General features: G+C 46.1%; 1 protein-coding gene across 12 annotated transcripts in view; it reads left to right on the forward strand.

The window, feature by feature from the left end:
* Positions 1-26,781, forward strand: part of ep400 (E1A binding protein p400) — a 197,429-nt gene that overhangs the window by 29,666 nt on the left and 140,982 nt on the right. For 5 of the 12 annotated variants that reach the window (XM_038803932.1, XM_038804131.1, XM_038804405.1 and 2 more), the window contains exons 3-6: positions 3,110-3,223; positions 3,356-3,443; positions 26,125-26,202; positions 26,551-26,673. In XM_038803932.1, coding sequence (XP_038659860.1) covers positions 3,110-3,223; positions 3,356-3,443; positions 26,125-26,202; positions 26,551-26,673 — 403 coding nt within the window. The remainder of the gene's footprint in view (positions 1-3,109; positions 3,224-3,355; positions 3,444-26,124; positions 26,203-26,550; positions 26,674-26,781) is intronic. The other 7 variants (XM_038804050.1, XM_038804838.1, XM_038804316.1 and 4 more) reach the window with 6 other exon arrangements.

Consider the following 26,781-nt stretch of genomic DNA (forward strand, 5'->3'; position numbering starts at 1 on the left):
GAATTGTGCGCAGGTTCAAGGTTTTTAATTAGATTAATCATCCAATCCGTGTTATTGAAACTATTGACATGTACTCAGACGTGGAAAATGCTGCCGTGTTTGAAATAAAATGCTTAGATGTACGTGAGAGAAAATTGGATGAGTAGATAAGGAAGAAAATAATAGAATATGTTGATAGTGTGAGATGTGAATAGAGTGGGAGTAGGCTGGTTTGAAGCATAAACATCATCACTGTGATGTGATTCTGTGCTGTGAAACCCTGGTATGGAGCATTTAATTTTGATAGATATTACACTTGCGTTCAGTGTTACATAAGAGAAGGTGTTGCTTTACCCTCAAACTAATCTGATTCCTTTTTTGTATCTCAAAACTTAAAAAGAAAACTGTTTTCCGTTTAGTATTTGTTTTTGTGTATCTTTAAATTTTACAAATTGGCCTTGTGTCAAATTCAATCCCATTTTAATTGAAATGAACAAGGGCAGAAACAATGATCAACACTATAAATGGATTGAATTGTCAGTACTTCCCCCGGGGCTATCGGGAGCGGCGCTGTTGCTAGTGCTTTCAGTCTTGACCCCCTGCACAAACTCTCCTCCATTCTTTTTTTTTAAAAAAAATTTTAGATTAGCCAATTATTTTTTCCAATTAAGGGGCAATTTAGCGTGGCCAATCCACCTACTCTGCACATTTTTTTGGGTTGTGTGGGCGAAACCCACGCAGACACGGGGAGAATGTGCAAACTCCACACGGACAGTGACCCAGAGCCGGGATCGAACCTGGGACCTCAGCGCCGTGAGGCGGTTGTGCTAACCACTAGGCCACCGTGCTGCCCGAACTCTCCTCCATTCTGACCCACTGGGAATCAACCCCTCTTACCTAGCTCCGCACCTTCTCCACATTCGCTGCCCAGTGGTAATACAGCAGGTTCGGAAGACCCAAACCCCCCGCCTGCCTTCCCCTCTGTAGTAGCACCTTTCTAACTCTGGCCACTTTCCCTCCCCATATGAACAACGTAGTCCTTACCTCAATCTCTCTGAAAAAAGCCTTTGGCAGGAAAATCAACAGGCATTGAAAAAACAGAAATCGTGGCAACACGTTCATTTTAACCGCCTGTACCAGACCTGCCAGTGACAGGGAGACCATCCCACCTTGCCAGATCCGCTTTCACTCTCCCCACCAAACTAGAAATGTTGTACCTGCGGAGCCCCCCCCCACTCCCGGGCAATCTGCACCCCCCAGATACCTAAAGTGAGTCCCTGCCCTACGGAATGGCAGCCCCCCCACCCCTGCCCCGACACCCGGCCGAGATACCACAAAATACTCACTCTTGTCTAGATTCAGCTTGTACCCCGAGAAAGACCCAAACACTCGAAGCAGCTACAATATTCCCCCTATCGACACACTCGGTTCCGACACGTATAACAGCAAGTCATTGGCATATAAGGACACCCTAGGCTCTATGACACACACACACACACACACACACACACACACACACACCCCCGGGCATGTCAAAGCTAACAGACAGAGAAAGTAGGAAATATTTATACTGTGGAGTGAGAAACCTAGGGAAACCGGGTGCTAATGGCCACAGATACCAAGGGGAAAGATGTTAATGGCAGTCCACAGCTTTGACAAAGAGTCATCGGACTCGAAAAGTTGGCTCTTTTCTCTCCCTACAGATGCTGCCAGACTTGCTGAGATTATCCAGCATTTTCCCTAAAATTGAGTCATGTGGTTAATTTTCACCTTCTGAAGAGCTAGTTTGGTGATTTATCACACTTAACTTGGTACTTTTAAATAAAATTGCTCTGTTTTGCTAAGTCTGATTAGAATATTAGCAATTTTTTTCAATTCATCCAATACAGAAGCCAAATAAAATAAAATGAAAGAAAAAAGCATTACTGTTAATAAAACAGTAACTTCATTGCAGTGATAATGTAAGCTTACTTTTTTAAAATAATCTTTATTGTCACAAGTAGGCTTACATCAACACTGCAATAAAGTTACTGTGGCAAACCCCTAGTCACCACATTCCGGCGCCTGTTCGGGTACACAGAGGGAGAATTCAGAATGTCTAATTCACCTAACAAGCACGTCTTTCGGGACTTGTGGGAGGAAACTGGAGCACCCGGTGCGAACCCAGGCACACACGGGGAGAACGTGCAGACTCCACACAGACAGTGACACTAATAAATATTATTATTATTTATAAAGACTGTCTCTAACTATTGCAGATTTAGAATCTGTGGATTGTGTTGTAGGGAGTACTGCAGCCCTAAAATAGAGCACATGGACTGCAGGTTTAAAACTGGATGCTGCCAGTGACCTGGTATACCTGAAGCTGCATTGTTAATAGTTTTGAGACTTTGCTGGCTTCTCAGTTTTGGGCTTTTGGAGCGTTGGAATGGGACTTTGTTGGCTTCGTTCTATTTCAGAAGCTGATATTGTGCTGTGGCAACCGATGTGAAATATTCCGCGATTAGCACGTCTCGGCCGTAATTGTCCGGTCGTTGGGTTTCTCTTTCTCTCTGGCAGCAAGTTTCCCAGTGGCGCGGGGTGGCTTCAGTGGGAAATCCCATTAACCAGCGGCAGGAAGAGAGGATCCCGCTGCCATCGAATGGCGTGCTGCCGAAAAACATGCGGCTGGGGGACTGGAGGGTCCCACTTCTAGTTTCAGGTTTTATGCAGAAAAATGTAACCATTCAGAGAAATTGTATGTGTATTTGCATTCAAATCAATAAAATAGCTTAAACTATTTCCCATCATCACCCTCCTCAGCTCCCATTTATTTGGGGGGAGCGGGGGTCTTTTTTTGTACTTTCATCCTTATTTTTGCCTTCAAAGGTGCTCAAAGTACAATATGCAATTTTAGCAAAAGAAAAAAATTGGCTTTACAATAAATAATTTTCTTTGTTCTGCAAACCCATCGGTTAAAATTGAAGTCGGCAAAATGTTCGCAATGCATCCTGTGAAGCGAACCTAGGAAGGAAAAGATTTCATACAGAAGTTTCCTGGCTGTCCTTGTACCACCAGATTACTTTTTTTTTCACTCGGGCTTGATGTTTCAGTAACGAACCTGTGAATGAATGCATTGTTTTTATTTAAGGTAAAAGTGGTGACAGGAAAGGATGGCCAGACTGGGACGCCAGTTGCCATAGCAACACAGCTTCCCCCTAATGTTTCTGCTGCATTTTCAACACAGCAGCAGCAACAGTTTCAGGTAAGGAAGTCAATGTGGCACCGGCAAGTCTGTGAATCATTATAGCATCACAAGGGTTAAATCCTGTTGTATCGCCGTGCTGTAACCAGTTCATCCATTTCTGATGTGCTTTTCTTTCTTGTCCTTCTGTAGCAGACTCACCAAGGTACCCCAGTGGCAGGCACAGCCAACACGGTGGAGATTGAAGCGTTCAAAAGGCAGCAGGCTTTGTCTCAAACAGGTACGTTTCCATTTGGACCAGTTTCATAAATATTTATGCTAACAAGTGTGACGATGTAATTCCTGAGGACTGAGTTTTCCTTTGACATACTCGCAGTGGAGGATGAGGAGCGAGGGAGGGAGGAGAATCACATGGAATCTTTTAGCATAAGCTTAGTGCTGCTCTTTGTGCTGTACTGCACCACATTGCTGATGCCTTTTAAAATCTGAAATGGTGCAAACCGCTAAATGTGGAGAGACCTGTAGAACTTAAAGTTCTCTATGCATGTTGTATATGACCAATATTTAGCATTGCTTCAATCTCCATGTCCAGATGATAAAACAGAAACTACCGCTGTAAACCTCTAGATTGGATTTGTTCCCCATTTACAGCCATCCACTACCCACTGTGTATTTTTTGATGGGTTGTTTTAGGGGGTATTTATGGACTCCTATGAAGTATTCCTAATTTAGATGCAACTTTGCATTTCTACCAGGTTGCCCATTCCTCCTGGTGAAGTTGAAGCTAGTTCCCTTGCCGGGTCTTGTGTTGTATACTTGTATTGCAGTTGCTACGGATGATACTGAGCCTTTCTAGTTTGGCTCCTTATTTATCTGTCGCTGTTCTTGGCCCTATGAGCATGGCTTCCTTTTGTTTTTGTTTGTAACTTGTTGAGCACTTCTGTGCAGTACCATGTAGTTTGCTTGTTGCTGTTTTATTCTTGACAGTGCCTCATGGTTCTACAACTTCAGAACTAGTCTCTGATAAAGGTTGCAATACTTTAGCGATGTTTTATGGAATGTTACATTGCAATCCATGGTTTCCATTGCAACCTGCATTGAAATAGCATCCTTTAATGTGCCTTGGGATCAGAATAAGGTAGAGACAGGAAAGAGTCTCGTAATGGTGTCCAAAGGTGGTTGTTGAAGATTAGGCACTGCTGAGGATTCAAGGTGGGGGTAAATGGCGATGAGATGGAGGGATTTAGGGAAGGAAGTCCATTGTATGGAAACAAGATAACTGAAAGCTGTGGAAATCGAATGGAAATGCTGATAGGACGGTGCGGTGGCACACTGGTTAGCACTGCTGCCTCACAACGCTAGGGACCCGGATTCGATTCCAGCCTTGGGTCGCTGTCTGTGTGGAATTTCATTTTCTCCTCGTGTCTGCATGGGTTTCCGCAGTGCTCCGCTTTCCTCCCACAGTCCAAAAATGTGTAGGTCAGGTGGATTGGCCACGATTAATGTGCGTGGTTATGGGGATAGGGCAGGGGAGTGGGCCCAAGTAGAGCGCTCTTTCGGAAGGTGGTACAAACTCAATGGGCCGAATAGCTTCCTTCTGTACTGTAGGGATTATGTGGGATGAAGAGAGTGGAATGTGCTTTAGATCAAAGTTCGAATAGCATAAAAAAGAGGCTGGGATGTAGGGCTGTTGGAAATTGAAGAAGTTGAGGGGTGAGGGAGGATTGGATAATCGAGGATGAGGTTTAGAAGTTGAATTGTAGGATATTCAACATGTACCATATAAAACATCTTTTAGAAATTCCTTTTCAGTATGTAGATGTTAACTTCTCTTACCTGTTGCTGCTGATTTCACGACCCAGATTGTGGCTATTATTCTTATAACTTCTCGGTTTTGCTGTTGGAAGTTCTGTGCCTAGTGGGTGCAAACTGAAGTGGATTGTGATGATTTAGAAATTAATTAAGCGTCATCCTATTCTCTGATTACTAAGGCAAATGAACATTTGCAATATTAATAGCAGAGATGCATTTAAGGAGAACATGGATAAGTACACGACGGAGCAAAGAATAAAGGATATGCTGATAGGGTTAAACAAAAAATGATGGGTGGAGGCTCAGGTGGAATATAAATGCCAGCATAGTCCAATTGAACATGGAATGCACTGCCGATGGAAGTAGTTGAGTCGGAAACATTAGGGACCTTCAAGCGGCTATTAGATAGGTACATGGATTACGGTAGAATAATGGAGTGTGGATTAATTTGTTCTTGAAGGCAGCAAAGTAGCATTGTGGATTGCATAATTGCTTCACAGCTCCAGGGTCCCAGGTTCGATTCTGTTTTGGGTCACTCTGTGCGGAGTCTGCACATCCTCCCTGTGTGTGCGTGGGTTTCCTCCGTGTGCTCCGGTTTCCTCCCACAGTCCAAAAATGTGCAGGTTAGATGGATTGGCCATGATAAATTGCCCTTAGTGTCCAAAATTGCCCTTAGTGTTGGGTGGGGTTACTGGGTTATGGGGATAGGGTGGAGGTGTTGACCTTGGGTAGAGTGCTCTTTCCAAGAGCCGGTGTGGACTCGATGGGCCGAGTGGCCTCCTGCACTGTAAATTCTATGATAATCTATGATTAATCTAGGACAAAGGTTCGGTACAACATCGTGGGCCGAAGGGCTTGTTCTGTGCTGTATTTTTCTATGTTCTACGAACTGAATGACCTGTTTCTGTGCTGTAGAATTGATGTGACAATCGGTAGTAAATTATTAATGGTGGGGTAGGTGGTGTTGGTAGATGATGGTATTAATGACTTGGTGGAAGGGAATATTACAGATACTGTTCTGATATGTGTGTGTGCATACAATAATGTAGTCCAACATCCTGGGGAACTTATGTGCAAAACAGGCAAAAGTTGACACTGAGCCAAAGAAGAAGACATTAAAAACTGTGGATGAAAGAGGTTTGAAGGGGTATCTTTAAGGAGGAGAGAAACAGTCGGAAAGAGGTTTAAGGAAGGAATTTAGGACCTAGACAGCAGAAGGCATGACCACTGACGAGATGGCATTCGGAGATGGACAAGAGGCAAGAGTTTAGGGCCTTTATGCCTGGAGAATATTGCAGAGGGAAGGCCAGAACTTGCAAGAGACCATTTGGTCAATTGATGCGGTGGTTAAGTCATCCAAGACTTGAGTTTTAAAAGTCTGAAGTTTGTTGGAGAAAGGAAATTGTGAGGGAGGTAAAGTATTCCTAGTTTTGAGGTCACAGGGGAAGGAAGTTGTGTGGAACAAGAGAGGAAAGTTGAGTGCAGCAATGAGCACGAGACTAGTTTGGGGAAGCACTTGGCATAGGAGTGGTTATTAAAGAAGAGGAAGCGAAGAAAGTTATTGATATTGGGCTTGGTGACGAGAAGTGAGAGAGGAAGGTTCTCCAAAGTTCACCTATTGGATTTTGATGAACATTAATGAATGAATTTGGGGCTTCATTGCACAGTTTTGAAATTTGCAGTTGAGACAAAATTTAAGTATATCAATCCATGTGCTAGGCATGTGTGGACACAGCGAATTCAATTCAATGCCGAAAAGTGTGATAAGATATATTTTGGTAAGAAATGAAATGAAATGAAAATGAAATGAAATGAAAATCGCTTATTGTCACGAGTAGGCTTCAATGAAGTTACTGTGAAAAGCCCCTAGTCGCCACATTCCGGCGCCTGTCCGGGGAGGCTGGTACGGGAAGTAGGAGTAGGAGAGACGATATAAGCTAAAGGGTGCAATTTTAAAATGGGTTCAAGGAGGGAGGGAGAGAGCGAGACCTGGAAGTTGAGTGGGAGGGTGGTGGTGTGGGTTGTGCACCAGTCTTTGAAGGTGGCAGGACCGGTTAATAAAGCATGCAGGATTCTGGACAGGACAACAAGGCATGGAGTAGAAAATTCGGAAAGTTATGCCAAATCTTTATAAAACATTAGATGGGCCCCAGCTGGAATACTGAAAAATGAAAATCGCTTATTGTCATGAGTAGGCTTCAATGAAGTTACTGTGAAAAGCCCCTCGTCGCCTGTCCGGGGAGGCTGGTACGGGAATAATGACCGGAGAATCGTTTTTTGCTGGGGTTGCTGGAGGATTGAACCAAGGAACTGTGGAGAACTTCCCTGCTTTTCTGGGCACCAGGATGGTTCTGGAGGCTACAGAGAGGGATTTACTACTGTACTTTCAGCGGTAATATGACAGTTGAATTGATATACCGGAGAAGTTGGGGTTATTTTTGCGAAGAAGAAATTTGATAGAGATGTTTTAAATCACATTCATAGATTTTGGTCCTGTCCATAGCTGGAGGATTACTGTAAAGAGGTTTTTATGGTACTCTCTAAAGTGGTGCACATGAAACTGGACCCGGGCCCTTGGGAGGCCATATTTGGGATGCTGGACCAGCCAAGGTTGGAAACGGGCGTGGAGCAGATGTTGTAGCCTTCGCCTCATTGATTGCCCGAAGGCTGATCCTGTTAGGGTGGAGATCACCCTCTCCTCACTGTGCCCTGGCGTGGCAGGTGGGCCTGCTGGAATTCTTAACGCTTGAACAGGTCAAATTTGAACTGAGGGGAAGGATGGAGGGGTTCTACAATTCATGGGCATTATTGATTATGCGCTTTCGAGATCTGGATCCCATCAAACATTGGGGGGGGGGCTGGGAGGGGGAGTGGGAGGGGAGACTATGTGTTAATGGTGACTGTGGGTGATTCCTGATTCTTTTTCGTCATTTGTTTATGTTAACATGCGGGCTAATGTTTGGTGGTAGGATGGGATCGTTGTTATTATATGGGGATTGTCATTACATTTGTCACTGATTATTGTTTATTGTTGGGTGTAAATTTGTGAGAAAATGTGAGAAGGGAGGAGAGGAAAAATATTTTAAAAGAAAATTAGCGTTGCCCATTGTCAGGTGAGAGTACCTTTAAGAAATGGATGTTTATCATGTAGCTGTAGTAGATGTACCTTTAAATAATGGGTGTTTATCAAATAGCTGTAGTGGATGTACCTTTAAGAAATGGGTGTTTATCAAATAGCTGTAGTGGGTGTACCTTTAAGAAATGGGTGTTTGTTAAATGGCTGCAATGGTGTCAGAGAGTGGGTGGACCTGGGATGTCTGCTTTTACTTTCGCTTTGAACAAAAGCTGGTGTGTCTGAGTTTTAGTTTCGTATTGAGAGCTGGATAGCTGCAGGCAAAGCAAGCAGCTGCGTAAGGATCTCTCTCTGCATTCTAAAGACTGTTTCCGGTTTATTTGAGGATTTAACAGTAATAACTGCTGTCAGTAGAGAATTTAAACCTAATCTCGGTGTTAAAGAGGGTATTTGTCTTATGGATGTTGTGAGGAAAGATTAAGGGTTACTTATAGAGTACTGTATTCTTTGGGGGGAGTATTTTAGTTGATGGTTGCTGAGATATTTACTGTGGGTTTATAGAGTGTTAACTGGTTTCATAAATAAACATTGTTTTTAATTTAAAAGTACTTTAGTTCTCTGTTGCACCACACCTGTAAAATAGGCCCGTGTGCTCTCCATAACCACAATCTATTAAAAGGTGTGGATCAGGTGAAAGCCATGATACACTTTGGGGTTCTCTAAACTTTGGCCCAGAACACCATCCACCTACACCGCACATCTTTGGGTTGTGAGGGTGAGACCCACACAAACACGGGGAGTATGTGCAAACTCCACACGGGCAGTGGGTCGTGATCGAACCGGGTCCTCGGCACCGTGAGGCAGTAGTGCTAACCACTGTGTCACCATGCCACCCTAACATTCCTATATTTCAAACAATTCATGGTCTGAAGGCCGCAGAAACATCCCAGCACATTGGGGTGAGGTGTTGCTTATTATTTACGGAGCAAGGGTAAATGACATCAATAGCATTCTAATCGCCTGTCAACTAAGATTCTTTTAACCTTTGCAAATAAATCATGTTTGTATAATCAAACATTTGAAAGTAACTCTCATATTCCCCACCTGAAAATTGTGTAAAATGAATCTGGAAAGGTGACAGAGAGGGATGTTCAAATCTTGGTCTTTTGTGGGCTTCGAGGAGTTGAAAGGAAAAGCAGTGTTTGGCATGAAAGATGGAACCAACCTTCTTTGAGGCAGTTTTGGGATGGGATAGGTGAAGGAGTTCCACTGGAGAGGAGAATATTGATAGGCAAAGGATTGAAGCTGGAACCATTGGTTGTAAGGAACGTTAATTAGATTTGTGGGAGACACTGAACAGATTTTGTTTGAAAAAAATTGCAAGAGCCTTTGGAGATTTGAATTCTTGATTAATGGCTGTGGATGAACCATCGTTTGAATGGAAACTAGATAGCCCCGGAAATACACAAGGAGTGGACGCAAGATAGAGGTGATGATGGTTTCCGGTTTTGGAAGAGAATTATTCAATGTTATTGGATTAGTTTGTTATGTCACCCATCTTAAAGGTGTGTTATGTGCTAATTGCATCCTAAGCCAGATGGGAAGTGTGGGACTAGACACAAATACTTTTCATGGTGATTGAGAAGGGCAGCACGGTAGCACTGTGGTTAGCACAATTGCTTCACAGCTCCAGGGTCCCAGGTTCGATTCCGACTTGGGTCACTGTCTGTGCGGAGTCTGCACATCCTCCCCGTGTGTGCGTGGGTTTCCTTTGGGTGCTCCGGTTTCCTCCCACAGTCCAAAGATGTGCCGGTAAGGTGGATTGGCCATGATAAATTGCCCTTAGTGTCCAAAATTGCCCTTAGTGTTGGGTGGGGTTACTGGGTTATGAGGATAGGGTGGAGCTGTTGACCTTGGGTAGGGTGCTCTTTCCAAGAGCCGGTGCAAACTCAATGGGCTGAATGGCCTCCTTCTGCACTGTAAATTCTATGATAATCTATGATTGATTGACAATATAGCATTACATATGTCTGCCCCCCTATCTACTTCCCAGCAACCCCTCTTTAAACTTTTGCTACTACAGTAAAATAAAGTGGGCTAATTAACAAATTAACAATTTAAATTAAAGTGGTAGCCCCTCAAAGGGAAACCAGTTCCTCTTTATATTTTTATTAGTGCTCCAGATACTTAAACTAAACAATGTCCTTCACCGTTGTACCGTAACAGTATAATCAACATAACATTAACATTGTGTTGTGTAAATAAATGGATTTTGGCATAGTTAATTTTCCCTGTTACCGTGTTGGCAAGTGTTTTGTTCCGAACAACCAAAGGAATTTCCAGCTATCTGGTAGCTATCAATGGCTGCCAGTATTTGCTGGTAAAACTTGCCAGGAAAGAAGTGGAATGTGACAATGGCGACAATGACGTATAAGCAACATGGTTATTGTGTGAGGGAGCAAAGGGGAGCATTGTGATGGAAATCTTTGAAAATATATTCTTTCAGGAAATGTGGGCATCGCAGGCTAGTCCAGCGTTTGTTGCCCACCCTAATTGCTCTTGTGCTGAGTGGCTTGTGAGTTTATAACAGGACAGTTAAGAGTCAACCACATGTAAGCTAGACTGGGTAAGGATGTCAGATGTCCTTCCCTGAAGGACATTAGTGAACCAGACGATGTTTTTATGACATTTGATAATTTACGATCACCATTACGTAGATGAGCTTTATATTCCAGGCTTAATTGAATTAACAGCCACGAGCTGTCACGGCCTTCAGCTCTGAAATCCCTCCTTCATCTGTCTATATTTTCACTTGGCTCTCATTCTTTAAAATCTACTTCTGGCTTAGCTATGGACCCCACTCCTGATACGAACTAAGATCAGGAGTAGGTCTCGAGTTTGCTCCACCATTTAATAAGATCATGGCTGATCTGATGGTAACCTCAAATCTGCATCCCGAAAACCTATCACCCACGCCCCCCCCCACCCCGCTTACCAAGAATCGTGCCATCTCTTGCCTTAAAAATATTGAAAGACTCTGCTTCCATCACTTTAGCAGGAAGAGAGTCCCAAAGATGTATGACCCCCGAGAGAAGAAATTTCACCTCGTCGTCAGTTTAAATGGATGACCCCTTATTTTTAAACAGTGACCCCTAGTTCTAGATTCGACCACAAGAGGAAACATCCCCACCCACCCTGTCAGTACCCCTCAGAATCTTGTATGTTTCAATCAAGTCACCTCTTACTCTTCTCAGTGGATACAAGCACAGCATGTCCAACATTTTCTCACAAGGCAGCCCGCCAATTCGTTATTAGTCTAGTCAACCTTCTCTGAACTGAGGGGGAGGGTGCCTCATGGAAGAGGTTGGAGGTGGCGTCCTGTGTGGGTACGAGTTTGGAGGCATTGGTGACGGCCCCGCTCCCACTCCCCCCGGCAAGGTACTCTACGAGTCCGGTAGTGGTGGCGTCCCTCAAATTTGGGGGCAGTGGAGGCGGCATAGGGAGGAAGTGTGGGCCTCAGTGTGGGTCCCAATACGGGGCAATCACCGGTTTGCACCAGGGAGAATATATGGTGGGTTTTTGAGTTGGCATAGGGAAGGCATCAGGCGGATGGGGGACATTTACCTCAATGGGAAGTTTGCGACTTTAGAGGAGTTGGAGGGGAAGTGGGGCCTCTCCCGGGAATGCTTTCAGGTATCTGCAGATTAGGGCGTTTGTTAAGCGACAGGTGGCGGAGTTCCCGCTACGAAGTGGGAGGAGGAGATGGGGGAAGAGATCAACGATAGGACGTGGGCGGACGTCCTGGGGAGGGTGAACTCGTCCTCTTCTTGCGCACGGCTCAGCTTAATTCAGCTGAAGGTGCTGCATAGGGCGCACATGACTGGGGCCAGGATGAGCCGGTTCTTTGGGGGGGGAGGACAGGTGTGGGAGGTGTTCGGGAGGCCCGGCGAACCACACCCACATGTTCTGGGCATGTCCGGCGTTGGAGGGATTTTGGAAGGGGGTGGCGGGGTCTTTGACCAAGGTGGTTGGTTCCAGGGTGGAGCCGGGCTGGGGGCTCGCGATCTTTGGGGTAGCATCGGAGCCGGGAGTGCAGGAGGCGAGAGAGGCCGGTACCCTGGCCTTTGCGTCTCTAGTAGCCCGGCGTAGGATTCTCTTACAGTGGAGGGACGCGAAGCCCCCTAGCCCGGAGGCCTGGATCAATGACATGGCCGGGTTCATCAGGCTGGAGAAGGGTTGCTATTTTCTTCTTTTTTGTATTGTTATTAAGTTATTAATTCACTGCTTTGTATTGGGGGGGATTTCTCTTTCTGTTTATTTCTACACCTTGTTTACTTTATTGTTGGGAGAAAATTTGAATAAAAATTATTTTAAAAAAAAAAAGCTCTGAACTGCTTCCAGCACATTTACATCCTTTCTTAAATAAGATGACTGATACTGTACACAGTGTCACAACATCCTGGGCTAGCACACAGTCAATTCCAGTCCCACTTGACCTGGAGTCACAACACAAGCGAAGTTAGATGTTATTTTAAAATACCGGAGGTTGTTGGCTGAACCTAATAAACTGCACCTCCAGACTTGGTACGACCTGTATTTTTAGCACCGTGGACATTGACCACGTGGCAAAACCCTGCCAAAACCCTCTGAGCTTCGGGCCTGCCCAAAACATGTGGACATGATTTGCTGGGCCTCCTGCACACCTGTCCTCTCCCCTGAAAAACTTGCTCATCCGAGCCACTGTCATGTGTGCCCAGACTATCTTAAATTGTATCAGGCTAAGCCTGGCACATGATGAGGATGTATTAAACCCTGCTTAGGGCATCCTCCCACAGACCTGCCTCCGTCTCTCCTCCTAGCTCATTCTCCCACTTGCCCTTAAGTTCCTCCCCCGGAGTTTCCTCCGCCTCCGAAAGCTCCTGGTAAATATCCGATACCTTCCTCTCTCCCACCCAGGTACTGGAGACTGCTCTATCCTGTATCCCCCGTGGCGGCAGCAGCGGAAAGGCCAGAACCTGTTTTCTCAGGAACTCTCACACCTGCAAATACCTAAACCCATTCCCTGCTGGCAATTCAAATTTATCATCCAAGGCTTTCAAGCTGGGGAAGCTCCCGTCTATAAATAGATTCCCCATCCTTCTAATTCCTGCCCTTTGCCATCTCTGAAACCCACCATCCAGCCTACCCGGTACAAACCAATGATTATTATAAATCGGGGTCCAAACCGATGCTCCCTCCACTCTCTTATACCTCCTCCACTGCCCCCAGATTCTCAGGGCCGCCACCATCATCGGACTTGTGGAGTATCGGGCCGGTGAGAACGGAAGAAATACTGTTATCAGAGCTCCCAAACTTGTACCTTTGCATGACGCCACCTCCATCCACTCCCACACTGTCCCCTCCCGACTACCCACTTCCTAATCATGGCTGTATTAGCCGCCCAGTAGTAATTGCAGAAGTTCGGCAGCACCAACCCACCCTCCCCCTGACTGCACTCCAGTGGGGTTTTACACACCCACACAAAGCCCAAAATGAAAATGAAATGAAATGAAAATTGCTTATTGTTACAAGTAGGCTTCAAATGAAGTTAATGTGAAAAGCCCTAGTCGCCACATTCCGGCCCCTGTTTGGGGAGGCTGGTACGGGAATTGAACCGTACTGCTGGCCTGCCCTGGTCTGCTTTCAAAGCCAGCGATTTAGCCCTGTGCTAAACCAGCCCCATTTCAACTTATTCATCCACCTTTGGGATGAAGGTGGGGAGGGACTGAAAGACAAACAGAAATCTGGGGAGGGCCGGGACAGGTTTAACTTGTGCAGTGCCTCCCATTCCCGGGCCACCTGGATTCCCAAATACCAAAAGCTCTTTCCTACCATTCTAAGCGGCAGCTCTCCCAGTCTCTTGCCTGGATCGCGAACATCCCGGTCTTCCCCATGTTCAATTTATACCCTGAAAAATTGCCAAATTCCCCCAGGATTTGCATAACTTCCCCCATCTCCTCCAATGGGTCTGAAATATACAGGACCAGGTCATCTGCGTAAAGCGAGACCTGGTGCTCTAGACCCCCCCCCCCCCCCCCCCCCAACCCCGAACCAGCGCTTTCCAGTTCCTAGAAAAATGAAATGAAAATCCCTTATTATCACGAATAGGCTTCAAATGAAGTTACTGTGGAAAGCCCCTAGTCACCACATTCCGGCGCCTGTTCGGGGATGCTCTTAACGCCATGGCCAATGGCTCTATGGCCAGAGCAAACAGTAGCGGGGAGAGGGGGGACCCTCGCCTCGTCCCTCGGTGTAGTTTAAAATACCCCGACCTCAGCCGGTTCGTACGCACACTTGCCACTGGTGCGTGATAGAGCAATCGCGCCCAGTCAATGAAGCCCTCACCAAACCTTCCCAGCGCCTCCCACCGCTAATTCCACTCCACCTGATCAAAAGCCTTCTCCGCATGCATCGCTAACACCACCTCCACCTCCCTTCCGAGGGCATCATAATAACATTTAAAAGCCTTCGAACATTGGCCTTGAGTTGCCTGCCCTTTACAAATCCCGTCTGGTCTTCCCTTATTACCCCCGAGACACAGTCCTTTATCCTTGTGGCCAATATCTTAGCCAGCAGTTTGGCGTCCACATTCAACAGAGAAATTGGCCTGTATGACCCGCATTGTTCCGGATCCTTCTCCCGTTTCAGGATCAGTGAAATCGAGGCCTGCGACATTGTTGGGGGGGGAGGACTCCCTTCTCTCTTTCTCCATTAAATGTCCTCACCAGCAGTGGGCTCAATATCTCTGAAAACACCTTAATAGAATTCCACTGGGTAGCCGTCAAGCCCCGGGGCCTTTCCCGACTGCATGCCCTCCAGCCCCTTGATTATTTCCTCAATCTCAATTGGAGCTCCCAGCCCTTCCACTAGATCTTCATCAATCCTCGGGAACCTCAACTGATCCAAAAACTGCCTCATCCCCTCCACCCCTGCCGTAAAAGTCCTTAAACACCTCATTCACCCCCACTGGGTCTAGGACCATGATCCCCCCTCTACTCTTTACATAGAATTTACAGTGCAGAAGGAGGCCATTCGGCCCATCGAGTCTGCACCGGCTCCTGGAAAGAGCACCCTACCCAAGGTTAACACCTCCATCCTATCCCCATAACCCAGTAACCCCACCCAATACTAAGGGTGCTCTCCTTACCCTAATACTCTCCCTATCTCCCTGGCCGCCTCCCTTTTCCTGAGCTGGTGCGCTAACATTCTGCTTGCCTTTTCCCCGTATTCATAAATCGCCCCCCTTGCCTTCCTCAACTGTTCGACCGCTTTCCCTGTAGTCAACAGCCCAAACTCCGCCTGTAACCTCTGCCGCTCCCTCAGTAGCCCCGTGTCCGGGGCCTCCCGAGTATCTCCTGTCAACCTGGAGTACCTCCTCCACTAACCTATCCCTCTCAGCCTGTTCCGCCTTTTCTCTGTGAGCTCGTGTCGAAATTAATTCCCCTCTGACCACTTCTTTCAAAGCTTCCCAAACTGTCGCTGCTGAGACCTCCCCTGTATCATTTGTTTCCAGGTAGTTCTGGATGGACTTGTTAACCCACCGACAGATCGCTTTGTCCGCTAGCAACCCCACATTCAGTCTCCACAGTTGCCCTCTCTCCACACTAACCTGTAGATCCACCCAATATGGGGCATGATCCGACACTGCAAGTGCCGAGTACTCAGTATCCACAAATCCCGGTATTGGCGCCTGTTGAGAAAAAAAAAGTCATGCAAGAGTATACCTTGTGGACATGGGAGAAAAAAGAAAGCTCCTTCGCCCTTGGCCGTGCAAACCTCCATGGGTCTACTCCCCCCATCTGTTCCATAAACCCCTTCAGTTCCTTTGCCGCGGCCAACCTCCTCCCTGTCCTGCATTTTGTCCAATTGTGGATCAATGACTGTTAAAATCTCCTCCCATAATCAGGTTATGTGACTCTAAGTCTGGGATCTTACCTAATACCCACCTCATAATTCCACATTGTCCCAATTCGGAGCATATATGTTCACGAATACCACCCGCACCCCCTCCAGCTTCCCACTCACCATTATGTACCGACACCCCTTGTCTAACACGATTCTCCCTGCTTCGAATGCCACTCGTTTATTGATCAAGATCGCTACCCTCCTGGTCTTTGAGTCCAGCCCTGAGTGGAATACTTGGCTAACCCATCCCTTTCTCGATCTCGTCTGGTCTTCAACCTTTAGGTGTGTCTCTTGTGGCATTGCCACGTTCTCCTTCGGCCCCCTCAAATGCGCAAACATGTGAGCCCTCTTGACCGGCCCATTCAACATTCTGACGTTCCATATTAGCAGCCTGGTCGAGGGGCTTTCCCCTCCCTCCTCCCCTCATCCCCCTGCTGACTAGCCATCACACATTTTAGGCCAGCCTCTAGCTCGCACCCCCGCCTCCTCGAGCCCCCCCCTCGGGCATTCGCCGTTCCTGACCTCCCATTTGTCCCCTAGTAACCGTTCCTCCCCTGTCAGCAAAGCAGCCCCCCCTTGCAACGGCACCAGAAACCCAACCCACCAAGTCAAGCTCCAGCTTAACACCTGCTCGCCCCCCATTGTGCTTCCGTGAGTCAGCTGACCCAAGCTGACTTGATAGCGCCCGCCCATGGCACCAAGCAGTCTGTCTCCCCATTGTTTTCTCCCCTCCCCCCCCCCCCGCACTTTGACAAACATATTAAAAGCATCACATTCCCCAGTTAACAAACATCAGAAAAAACAGTGAAGAAACAGGCACTTAAAAAAACACACAATAACAGAACCAGCCAGAAAGACCACCCTTCCTCTAACCAGCTCCCTTCAAGACAAAGTTGACTTCAGCCATCAAAACAGCCCATTATTACACATCACACTACTTATACTTGTACAGCTCAGCACAACAAATCGCCACCACAGTACTTCTCCGAGGCTACAGTGTCTTTTAGTTCTCCTCCAGCCTTTTTTCTTCAATAAAAGTCCATACTTCGTCTGGTACTTCGAAGTAGAAGATCCCGTTCCTCGCGTGTGACCCACAGACAGGCTGGATACAACATTCCGAACTTCACCCCCTTCTTAAAGAGAGCCGTTTTTGCCCGATTAAACCCAGCTCGCCTCTTGGCCAAATCCGCACCCAGGTCCTGATCAATGCGCAGCTCACAATTCTCCCACTTGCTGCACCGTTCCTTCTTGGCCCACCGCAGAACGTGTTCCTTGTCCAGGAATCGGTGAAAGTGTACCACCATCGCCCTCGGCGGCTCGTTCGCTCGGGGCTTCTTCGCGAGGGCTCGGTGCGCTCTATCCACTTCCAGGGGCCGAGGGAACGCCACAGCCCCCATCAGCGTCTCCAACATGTCCGTCACATAGGCCCTCGCATCCGATCCCTCACTGCCTTCAGGGAGGCCAACAATTCTAAGATTCTGCCTCCTGGACCTGTTCTCCAGGTCCTCCAGCTTCTCCTGCATTCTTTTCTGGCGGTCGTTCATCATCTCCACCTTGGTCTCCAGCACGGTTAGGTATTCCTCGTCCTCGGACACCTTTTTCTCCACCTCCTGGATCACTGTTCCATGGGTCTCTTGATTCTGCACAAACTGATCAATCAAAGCCTTAATCGGGTCCAGCGTGTTTTCCTTCAGCTTGTCGAAGCAATCTTCAAAAACACTTCACCAGCTGCTCCGTCGATCACTGTGCCGTCTCCCAGCGGCCCTTGCTCTCCGCCATGCTTTCCCGCATTGCCAGCTCTACTCGCGTCTTCCTTATAGGACTTTGTCGTCTCACACTGCCACTTCTGGTCCAATTCTCCATACACCAGAGGGGGGGTTTATCCTTAATGTCTCACTCTTCACCGATTTGTCCCATAAAAACCAGAAAAAACTGCGGAAAAAAGGTCCAAAAGTCCATCACAGGCGGGAGCTATCAAATGTGCGACCTACTCCTCCATGGCTGCCACCGGAAGTCAAGGCTCCTTCTCAATGGTATAACACTTTCTTTGGCATAAACTTAGTTTTCTTTGAAAAGTATCCCACTGGCCTCTCTCTGCCAGCCTTGTCTTCCTGTATTAGCATTGCCCCTAAAGGGTTTTGGAAAATCTAGGCCAACACTGGTTCTCTTACCAAAATGGTCCTCAAAATCTCAAATGCTGTTAGGCGTTCTGCGGACCATGCATTTTTAATGGTCAATGATGAGGACTTTAAACAAGTTAAAGAGTCCAAGGGCTCAGGTTAGTAAAATTTCCAGAACAAGTAATCGAACGGAGAGTATGGAAAGTGGCAGGAATGCACAGCGGATAAAGGGACAACTATGAGAAGGGGGCGGTCAGTGCAGGACTGAGGGGGTTGTACCGAAATGCACGCAGTATACAAAACAAGGTAAAGGAGCTTGCAGCGCACATTGAAATTGGCGGGTATGATGTTGCGGGTATCACAGTGACAGGGCTGGAATCTGGGAAAAAAGACCCTGATGGGAATTATGTACAGTTCCCCGAGCAGTAGTCAGAATGTAGGGCAGAAAATAAATCAGGAGGTAGAAAAAGCATGTAAAAAAGGCAATATTAGAACATAGAACATAACAGTACAGCACAGAACAGGCCCTTCGGCCCTCGATGTTGTGCTGAGCAATGATCACCCTACTCAAACTCACGTATCCACCCTATACCCGTAACCCAATAACTCCCCCTTAACCTTACTTTTTAAGGACACTAAGGGCAATTTAGCATGGCCAATCCACCTAACCCACACATCTTTGGACTGTGGGAGGAAACCGGAGCACCCGGAGGAAACCCACGCACACACGGGGAGGACGTGCAGACTCCGCACAGACAGTGACCCAGCCGGGAATCGAACCTGGGACCCTGGAGCTGTGAAGCATTTATGCTAACCACCATGCTACCGTGCTGCCCACAATAATCATGCGGGACTTCCATAAGTAGGTGGACTGGGAAAATCAGGTTGAAAGCGGATCCCATAAAAGGAACTCGTGGAATGTCTATGAGATAGTTTTTTGGAGCAGAGCTCACTAGAGATTGGGCATTTCTGGATTTGGTGATGCGTAATGAGGCAAAGTTGATTAGGGAACTTCAGGTGAAGGAACCCTGAGGGGCAGTAACTGCACTATGATAGAATTCACCCTGCAGCTTGAGAGGGAGAAGCAATCAGATGTAATTGCAAGGAAGATGGTGCAATATTAAGAGTTTTTGGGGTTATTTGGGAGACACAACAGAAATTCATCCCAAGGAGGAGGAAACATGCGAAGGGGAGGACGAGGCAACCATGGCTGACAACTGAAGTCAGGGACAGCATCGAGGAAAAAGCACACAATATGGCGAGGATGATTGGGAAGTCTTTAAAATAAAGCAGAGGACAACTAAAAAGCAATAAGGGGGAGAAGATTAAATATGAGTATAAGCCTGCAACAATATAAAAGAAGATTGCAAGAGTTTTTTTCCCCGATATATAAAAGGTAATGGAGAGACAAGGTTAGACATTGGACCACTGGAAAATGAGGCTGGAGAAGTAGTAATGGGGAACCAGGAAATTGCAGAAGTACTTAATGGGTACTTTGCATCAGTCTTCAAAGTGGAAGACACCAGTGGTGTACAGAACTTCAAGAGAGTCAGCTGGCATAGATGAGTCTAGTAGCCATCGCTAAGGAGAAGGCTCTGGAGAAGCTGAAAGGTCTGAAGGTGGATAAATCACCCAGACAGGGTGGACTACAACCCAGGATTCTGATGGAGATAGCTGGGGAGATTGTGGAGACACTGGTGGTAATCTTTCAGGAATCGCTGGAGTCAGGGAGGGTCCCAGAGTACTGGAAAATGGCTGATGTAACACCGCTGTTAAGAGCCGGGAAATTATAGGCCGGTTAGCCTGACATCAGTTGTTGGTAAGATTTTGGAGTCCATTATTAAGCATGACATTGTGGATTACTTGGAAGTACATGGTAAAATCGGGCTCAGTTAGCACGGCTTTGTCAAGAGGAGGTCATGCTTGATAAATCTGTTTGAATTCTTTGAGGATGTAACGAGGAAGTTCGGCACAGGAGAGCCAGTGGATCTGATCTATTTGGATTTCCAGAAGACCTTTGACAAGGTGCAATACAGGAGGCTGCCAAATAAGATACGAATCCATGGTGTTCGGGGCAAGGTACTGGCTTGGATAGAGGATTGGCTGTCTGGCAGATGGCAGAGTGTGGGGATAAAGGGGCCTTTTTCAGGATGGCAGCCGGTGACTAGTGGTGTTCCTCAGGGGTCAGTGTTGGGACTACGATTATTCACGATATACATTAACAATCTGGAAGATGGAAGAAGATGGAATTTAGGGCATTGTTGTTAAGTTTGCAGATGACAAAGATAAATATATATATATATATATATATATATATAGTGTTAAGGAAGTGGGAAGGCTGGAGAAGGACTTGGACAGGCTAGGAGAATGGACAAAGAAGTGGTAGAAGGAATATTATGTGGCAGTGTGAGGTCATGAACTTGATACGAAGAAAATAAATCCTATCAACTGTCCTGACTTGAGACAATTCATGCCTCTAACCTGTGATTATCCCTCTCTAGTCCCACCGTCTGGACTGTCAAGACTTAATTACCTGCAAAGACTTGCATTCAAAGTATCATCTTGCATCAGTGACTTTGTCTATATATGTGTTTGTGGAATCCACCTCTTCATTCACCTGATGAAGGAGCTGCGCTCTGAAAGCTAGTGATTCCAAACAAACCTGTTGGGACTTCAACCTGGCGTTGTAAGACTTCTTACTGTGCCCAGCCCAATCCAACGCCGGCGTTTCCGCATCATGGGAAGAAAAGACGCATAAACTACTTAGTACGTATAGGACTGCGACAGGTGGTGAGGGAACCAACAAGAGGGAAAGACATACTGAACCTCATCCTCACCAATCTGCCTGCTGCAGATGCACCTGTCCATGACAGTATCGGTAGAAGTGACCACCGCACAGTCCTTGTGGAGACAAGTCCCATCTTCATCGTATGGTGTGGCACTACCACCGTGCTAAATGGGATCGATGCAAAACAGATCTAGCAACTCAAGACTGGGCATCTAAGAGGCGCTGTGGGCTATCAGCAGTAGCAGAATTGTACTCTGCCACAAACTGTAATCTCATGGCCCCGCATAGCCCCCACTCTAACATTACCACCAAGCCAGGGGATCGACCCTGGTTCAATGAAAAGTGCAAGACAACATGCCAGGAACTGCACAAGGCATAATGAAAAATGAGGTGTCGACCTGGTAAAGCTACAACACAGAACTGCTTGCATGCCAAACAGCATAAGCAGCAGTGATAGACAGAGCTAAGTGATTCCACAACCAACGGATCAGATCTAAGCTCTGCAGTCCTGCCACATCTAGTCGTGAATGGTGGTGGACAATTAAACAACTCACTGGAGGAGGAGGCTCCACAAATATCCCCATCTTCAATGATGGAGGAGCCCAGTACATCTGTGCAAAAGATAAGGCTGAAGTATTCGCAATAATCTTCAGCCAAGTAGATGACCCATCTCGGTCTCCTCCAGAGGTCCCCAGCATCACAGATGCTAGTCTTTCAGCCAATTCGATGATATTCCCACATGATATCAAAAAATGGCTGAAGGCACTGGATACTGCAAAGGCTATGGCCCGGACGATATTCCGGAAATGGTACTGAAGGTTTGTGCTCCAGAACTTGCCACCCACCCTAGCCAAGCTGTTTTAGTACAGTTGCAACACTGGCATCCATCTGGCAATGTGGAAAATTGCCCAGGTGTGTCCTGTACACAAAAAGCAGGACAATCCAACCTGGCCAATTGCCGCCCTATCACTCTATTCTCCATCATCAGCAAAGTGATGGGAGGGGTCATCAACAGTGCAGTCAAGGGGCACTTACTTAGCAATAACCTGATCACTGATGCCCAGTTTGGGTTCCGCTGGGTGACTGAGCTCCTGACCTCATTGTAGCCTCAGTTCAAACATTGACAAAAGAGCTGAACTTCAGACGTGATGTGAGAGTGACTGCCCTTGACATCAAGGTAGCAATTGATTAAGTGTGGCACCAATGAGCCCTAACTAAACTGGAGTCAATGGGAATCGGAGGTGAAAACTCTCCACTGGTTGGAGTCATACCTGACACAAAGGAAGATAGTTGTGGTGGCTGGAGGTCAATCACCTCAGTCCCGGAACATCACTGCAGGAGTTCCTCAAGGGTAATGTCCAAGGCCCGACCACCTTCAGCTGCTTCATTGATGACCTCCCTTCCATCATAAGATCAGGTGGGAATGTCTGCTGATGATTGCACAATGTTCACTATTTGTGACTCCTTAGACACTGATGTATTCCATGTGTAAATGCAGCAAGACCTGGACAATATCCAGGCTTGGGTTGACAAATGGCAAGTAACATTCGCGCCACACAGGTGCCAGACAATGGCCATCTCCAACAAAAGAGAATCTAACCATCGCTCCATGACATTCAGTGGCATTACCATCATTGAATTCCCACACCGTCATCATCCTTGCAGTTACTATTGACCACAAATTTAACAGGACTAGTTATATAAATACTATGGCTACAAGAGCAGGTCAGAGGCTGGGAATCCTGCGACGAGTAACTCATCACCTGACTCCCCAAAGCCTGTCCACCATCTACTAGGCGCAAGATGAGTGCAGCTTCAAGAACACTCCAGGTGTTCGACACCATACAGGACAAAGCAGCCCACTTGATTGGCACCCCTTCCCCAAACATTCCTCTACCGCTGATGAACAATGGCAGCCGTGTGTACCATCTACAAGATACACTCCCCAAGGCTCCTGAGGCAGAACCTTCCAAACCCAAGAACATTACTATCTAGAAGGACAAGGGGCAGCAGATATCTGGGATCTGGGAACCCCACCACCTGGAGGTTCCCTTCCAAGTCACTCACCATCCTGACTTGGAAATATATCGCCGTTCCTTCGCTGTCGCTGGGACTAAATCGTAGCACTCCCTCCCTAACAGCACTGTGGGTGTACCTATACCTCTGCAGTTCAAGAAGGCAGCTCACCACCACCTTCTGAAGGGCAACTAGGGATGGGCAATAAATGCTGGCCTAACCAACGAGGCCCACATCCCGTAAAATAAATAAAGAAAGGAGAATGATAACAGGACTGAAAGGTTATATTTATCAGGGAAGACCGAACATGCAGGAGCTCTTTTCTCTGGAAAAGACTGAGGGGTGACCTGCAACAGGAAAGGTCTTTAAGATTATGAAAGGGTTTGATAGGGTGGATGAAGAGAAGATGTTTTGGTTGCGGGCAAGACCAGCAGTGGGGACCATAAATACAAGATAGTCACTGATAGATCCAATAGGGAATTCAGGAGAAACTCCTTTATCCTGCAAGTGGTTGGAATGCGGAATTTGTTCAGGAGTTGGGGCGAATAACATAGTTGCATTTAAGGGGAAGCGAGATAAACACAGGGAGAAAACAATGAAAGGTGTTGATGGGGTTAGATGAAGTCAGGTGGGAGAAGGTTTGTGTGGAGTATGAAAACTGGTATGAACCGGTTGGGCTGAATGACCTGCTTCTGTGCTCTAGATACTTTAAAAAGACATTCCTTAACTTGTCTCTCGGTCCCAATTTCCAAGCTTCAAGCTCAGAAAGGAAGAGCACTGCTTCCATTGAAAGAAACAAGGACTTGCATTCATACAGTGGCCGTTCAGGATTACAGATGTTCCAAATTGCTTTCCATCCAAGGAAGTAGTTTTGAAAATGTTGTTCCTGTTGTAATGTAGAAAATCCAGTATTGCACTTGTGCACAGCAAACTCTCTCAAACAGCAACATATTGTTTGAGCAACAGCAACATGCACGGGGTTGGGGCAGGGGTGTAGGTCTAGGTAGGGTGCATTTTCAGAGGGTCCGTGCAGACTTGATGGGCTGAATGGCCTCCACTGTAGAAATTCTCTGGTTCTTTGCTCATGGCCAGATAATCTGTTTTTGTGATTTTGCTTACTGGATAAATGTTTTTAAAAATAAATTTAAAGTACCCTGTTCTCTTTTTTAGGTGGATTGGCCATGCTAAATTGCCGTTAGTGTCCAAAAGAGGTTATGTGGGGTTACTGGGTTACGAGGAGAGGTTGGAAGTGTGGGGTGCTCTTTCCAAGGGCCAGTGCAGACCTGATGGGCCAAATGGACTCTTTTTGCACTGTACATTCTATGATTCTATGAAGTAAAAATCATCACACGTTGGCTGCTGTGTGTCCCAAATTACAACCATGACTACGCTTTACAAATTCTTTGTTGGCTGTAATAGATGCCTGGTGGTCATAAAAAGCCTATGGGTATGCAAGTGTGTCTCTAACATTTTGAAAATAACATTGTGATATCCATAAATATAAAATGTAATTGTCATAGCTCCTTATTCTCTATTGCTATTATAGCAGATCCTCATTTAAATGCCTAAATCATGATAAAATTTGTCACATAAATGTGTCAGCAAAATAATGCTGCAATTGGTTACCAATTAAATATTTTTGTTGAAATTTAAGCAACATAATGGTCGTATTATCAAAGTCCCTGAGGTCATAACCTTTTTAGCTGAAGATTTAATTTTAAAAGCTAAGCTTTGTCTATTCTGCACATATTTTTCTATTTGCTGGATCATTTCTCTGTATGCAGTTTGGTTCACTTCTGTGGATCATTTCAGATATGGTCTCTGGAAGGTGTGAAATGCTTGTGAGCACCTCTGATCTTCATCTCCTCAGAAACGTATGGAGCAGTTCTTGTGCAGTTGTACATTGTACAGAACAGTAACGTGTCCCAGGTTCTGACAGACTGGTGCTGTGAGAACAAAGCTTGAACAGCTTGTGAATGCCATTCACATTTTCGGGTGTGTTACTTGCTCGGAACCTATTGATGAATGGTGATGGACAGGTAAACACCCGCTTGTCCTGCACATCATGTGTAGAACAACATCTGTCCTCTCCACCCCACATGAAACCATGTGATGTCCTTGCCCAGGACAATTTGGAAAATTCCTCTCTGACCTATCGAGGCAATTGGAGCTACTCCAGGAGATCGCTCTGCCCCTGATAATAAAAATAATCTTTATTAGTGTCACAAGTTGGCTTATATTAACACTGTAATGAAGTTACTGTGAAAATCCCCTAGTTGCCACACTCCAGCACCTGTTCAGGCACACAGGGAGAATTCAGAATGTCCAATTCACCTAACAGCACGTCTTTCAGGACTTGTGGGACGGAACTGGAGCACCCGGAGGGAACCCACGCAGACACGGAGAGAACGTACACACTATGCACAGACAGTGACCCAAGTCGGGAATCAAACCCGGAACCCTGGCACTGTGAAACAACAGTGCTAACCACTGTGCTACCGTATCGCCCAAGTGCTTGTAGTTTATATCCTATTGTATGAAATTATCTTGGTCCCAGCCAGAAACAGGTTCTGTTCTCGTTTGAAGGGATTCAGTGAATTGGCACCCATTACATGAACTGGGAGCCTGGTCCAGAATTCAGCATTCTCTAGGGAAATATTCACTTCCTGATGTTGAATCTTGACTTAACCTAGAACGTAAAATATGTGACCCCTGGTTTCCCCCAAACTATTTAATGGGAATGCCCTGTCTATGAGAATACAATCAATTTCCTTTGTCTTCTAAATCTCAGTCAAATCAACTATAAGCCTACACTTCACTAAAGAGAAAAGTGTTCAGCCTAATTTCATAACTAAAATAATATTTTCAAAACTATATATAGCAGACTGGATGTCCTGAGTGAGAGAGAGATATACATAATGTGTATATCTCATACCAGCCTCCCCGAACAGGCGCCGGAATGTGGCGACTAGGGGCTTTTCACAGTAACTTCATTTGAAGCCTACTTGTGACAATAAGCGATTTTCATTTTTTCATTTCATGTATATAAGCTTAGTGAGTATCAATGTAGATTGAAGAGAATTAATGTGCAGTTAGACATGGTTGAGGTACATATAGAGCTTATTCTAATGTATACGTGTCACATAATATGCCTCTTGTACAATGCTCTCACTAACCTAATGTTCCTCGTGATTTTCTTTTATTTAAGTTGAAAAACCCCAACGAGCTTCCTCAGAACTTCATGCTGTGGAAAATGTGCCTATATCACTAGCCGGAGTGCCATTGAGTGAGTGCATGCTGCATATAATGTGATGTAAAAACAGTATCCCATCACACACAAACCTGATACTTTCAATGTACTACGTCCTTTGCACCATTCGTTTGGCCCCTAAAAACGCTGTAAAGCTACTTGATGATTTGAGGTACCTGGCTGTTCACTAACTTGTGTAATACTTTTAAGCTTTTAAATAGTTTGCATACTCTACCATCGCCGTTTTGAAAGTTTAGAAAGTTGCTGAAAGTCAGACGTTTCATGCATGATGAACAAGTCTGCGTTGACCTTGAAGGGAGGTGCTTCAGTAAGTTTTTTTTACTGCATAATATTGCGAACTCTGTGTTTTGCTTTTGACTTCAGATCAGAATAAAAGGCCACGGATAGAAGGTGGTCGTCATGGAATGGTTTTCCAGCATACAACTGTGACTACTTTAGGATCTCCAGCTATTGTTCCCTTACAGCAACTCATGCCAACAGTGCAGGGTAAGAGATATCAACACACATCTTCACAACACATTTTGATGTCTTCTCTCATTTGCAAGGACATTTTTCCATATTTTTAAATTGTGCATAAACTTCCTCCCATGGTAG

Source organism: Scyliorhinus canicula, chromosome 1 (assembly GCF_902713615.1).
Source record: "Scyliorhinus canicula chromosome 1, sScyCan1.1, whole genome shotgun sequence".
NCBI classification, from domain to species: Eukaryota; Metazoa; Chordata; class Chondrichthyes; order Carcharhiniformes; family Scyliorhinidae; genus Scyliorhinus; species Scyliorhinus canicula.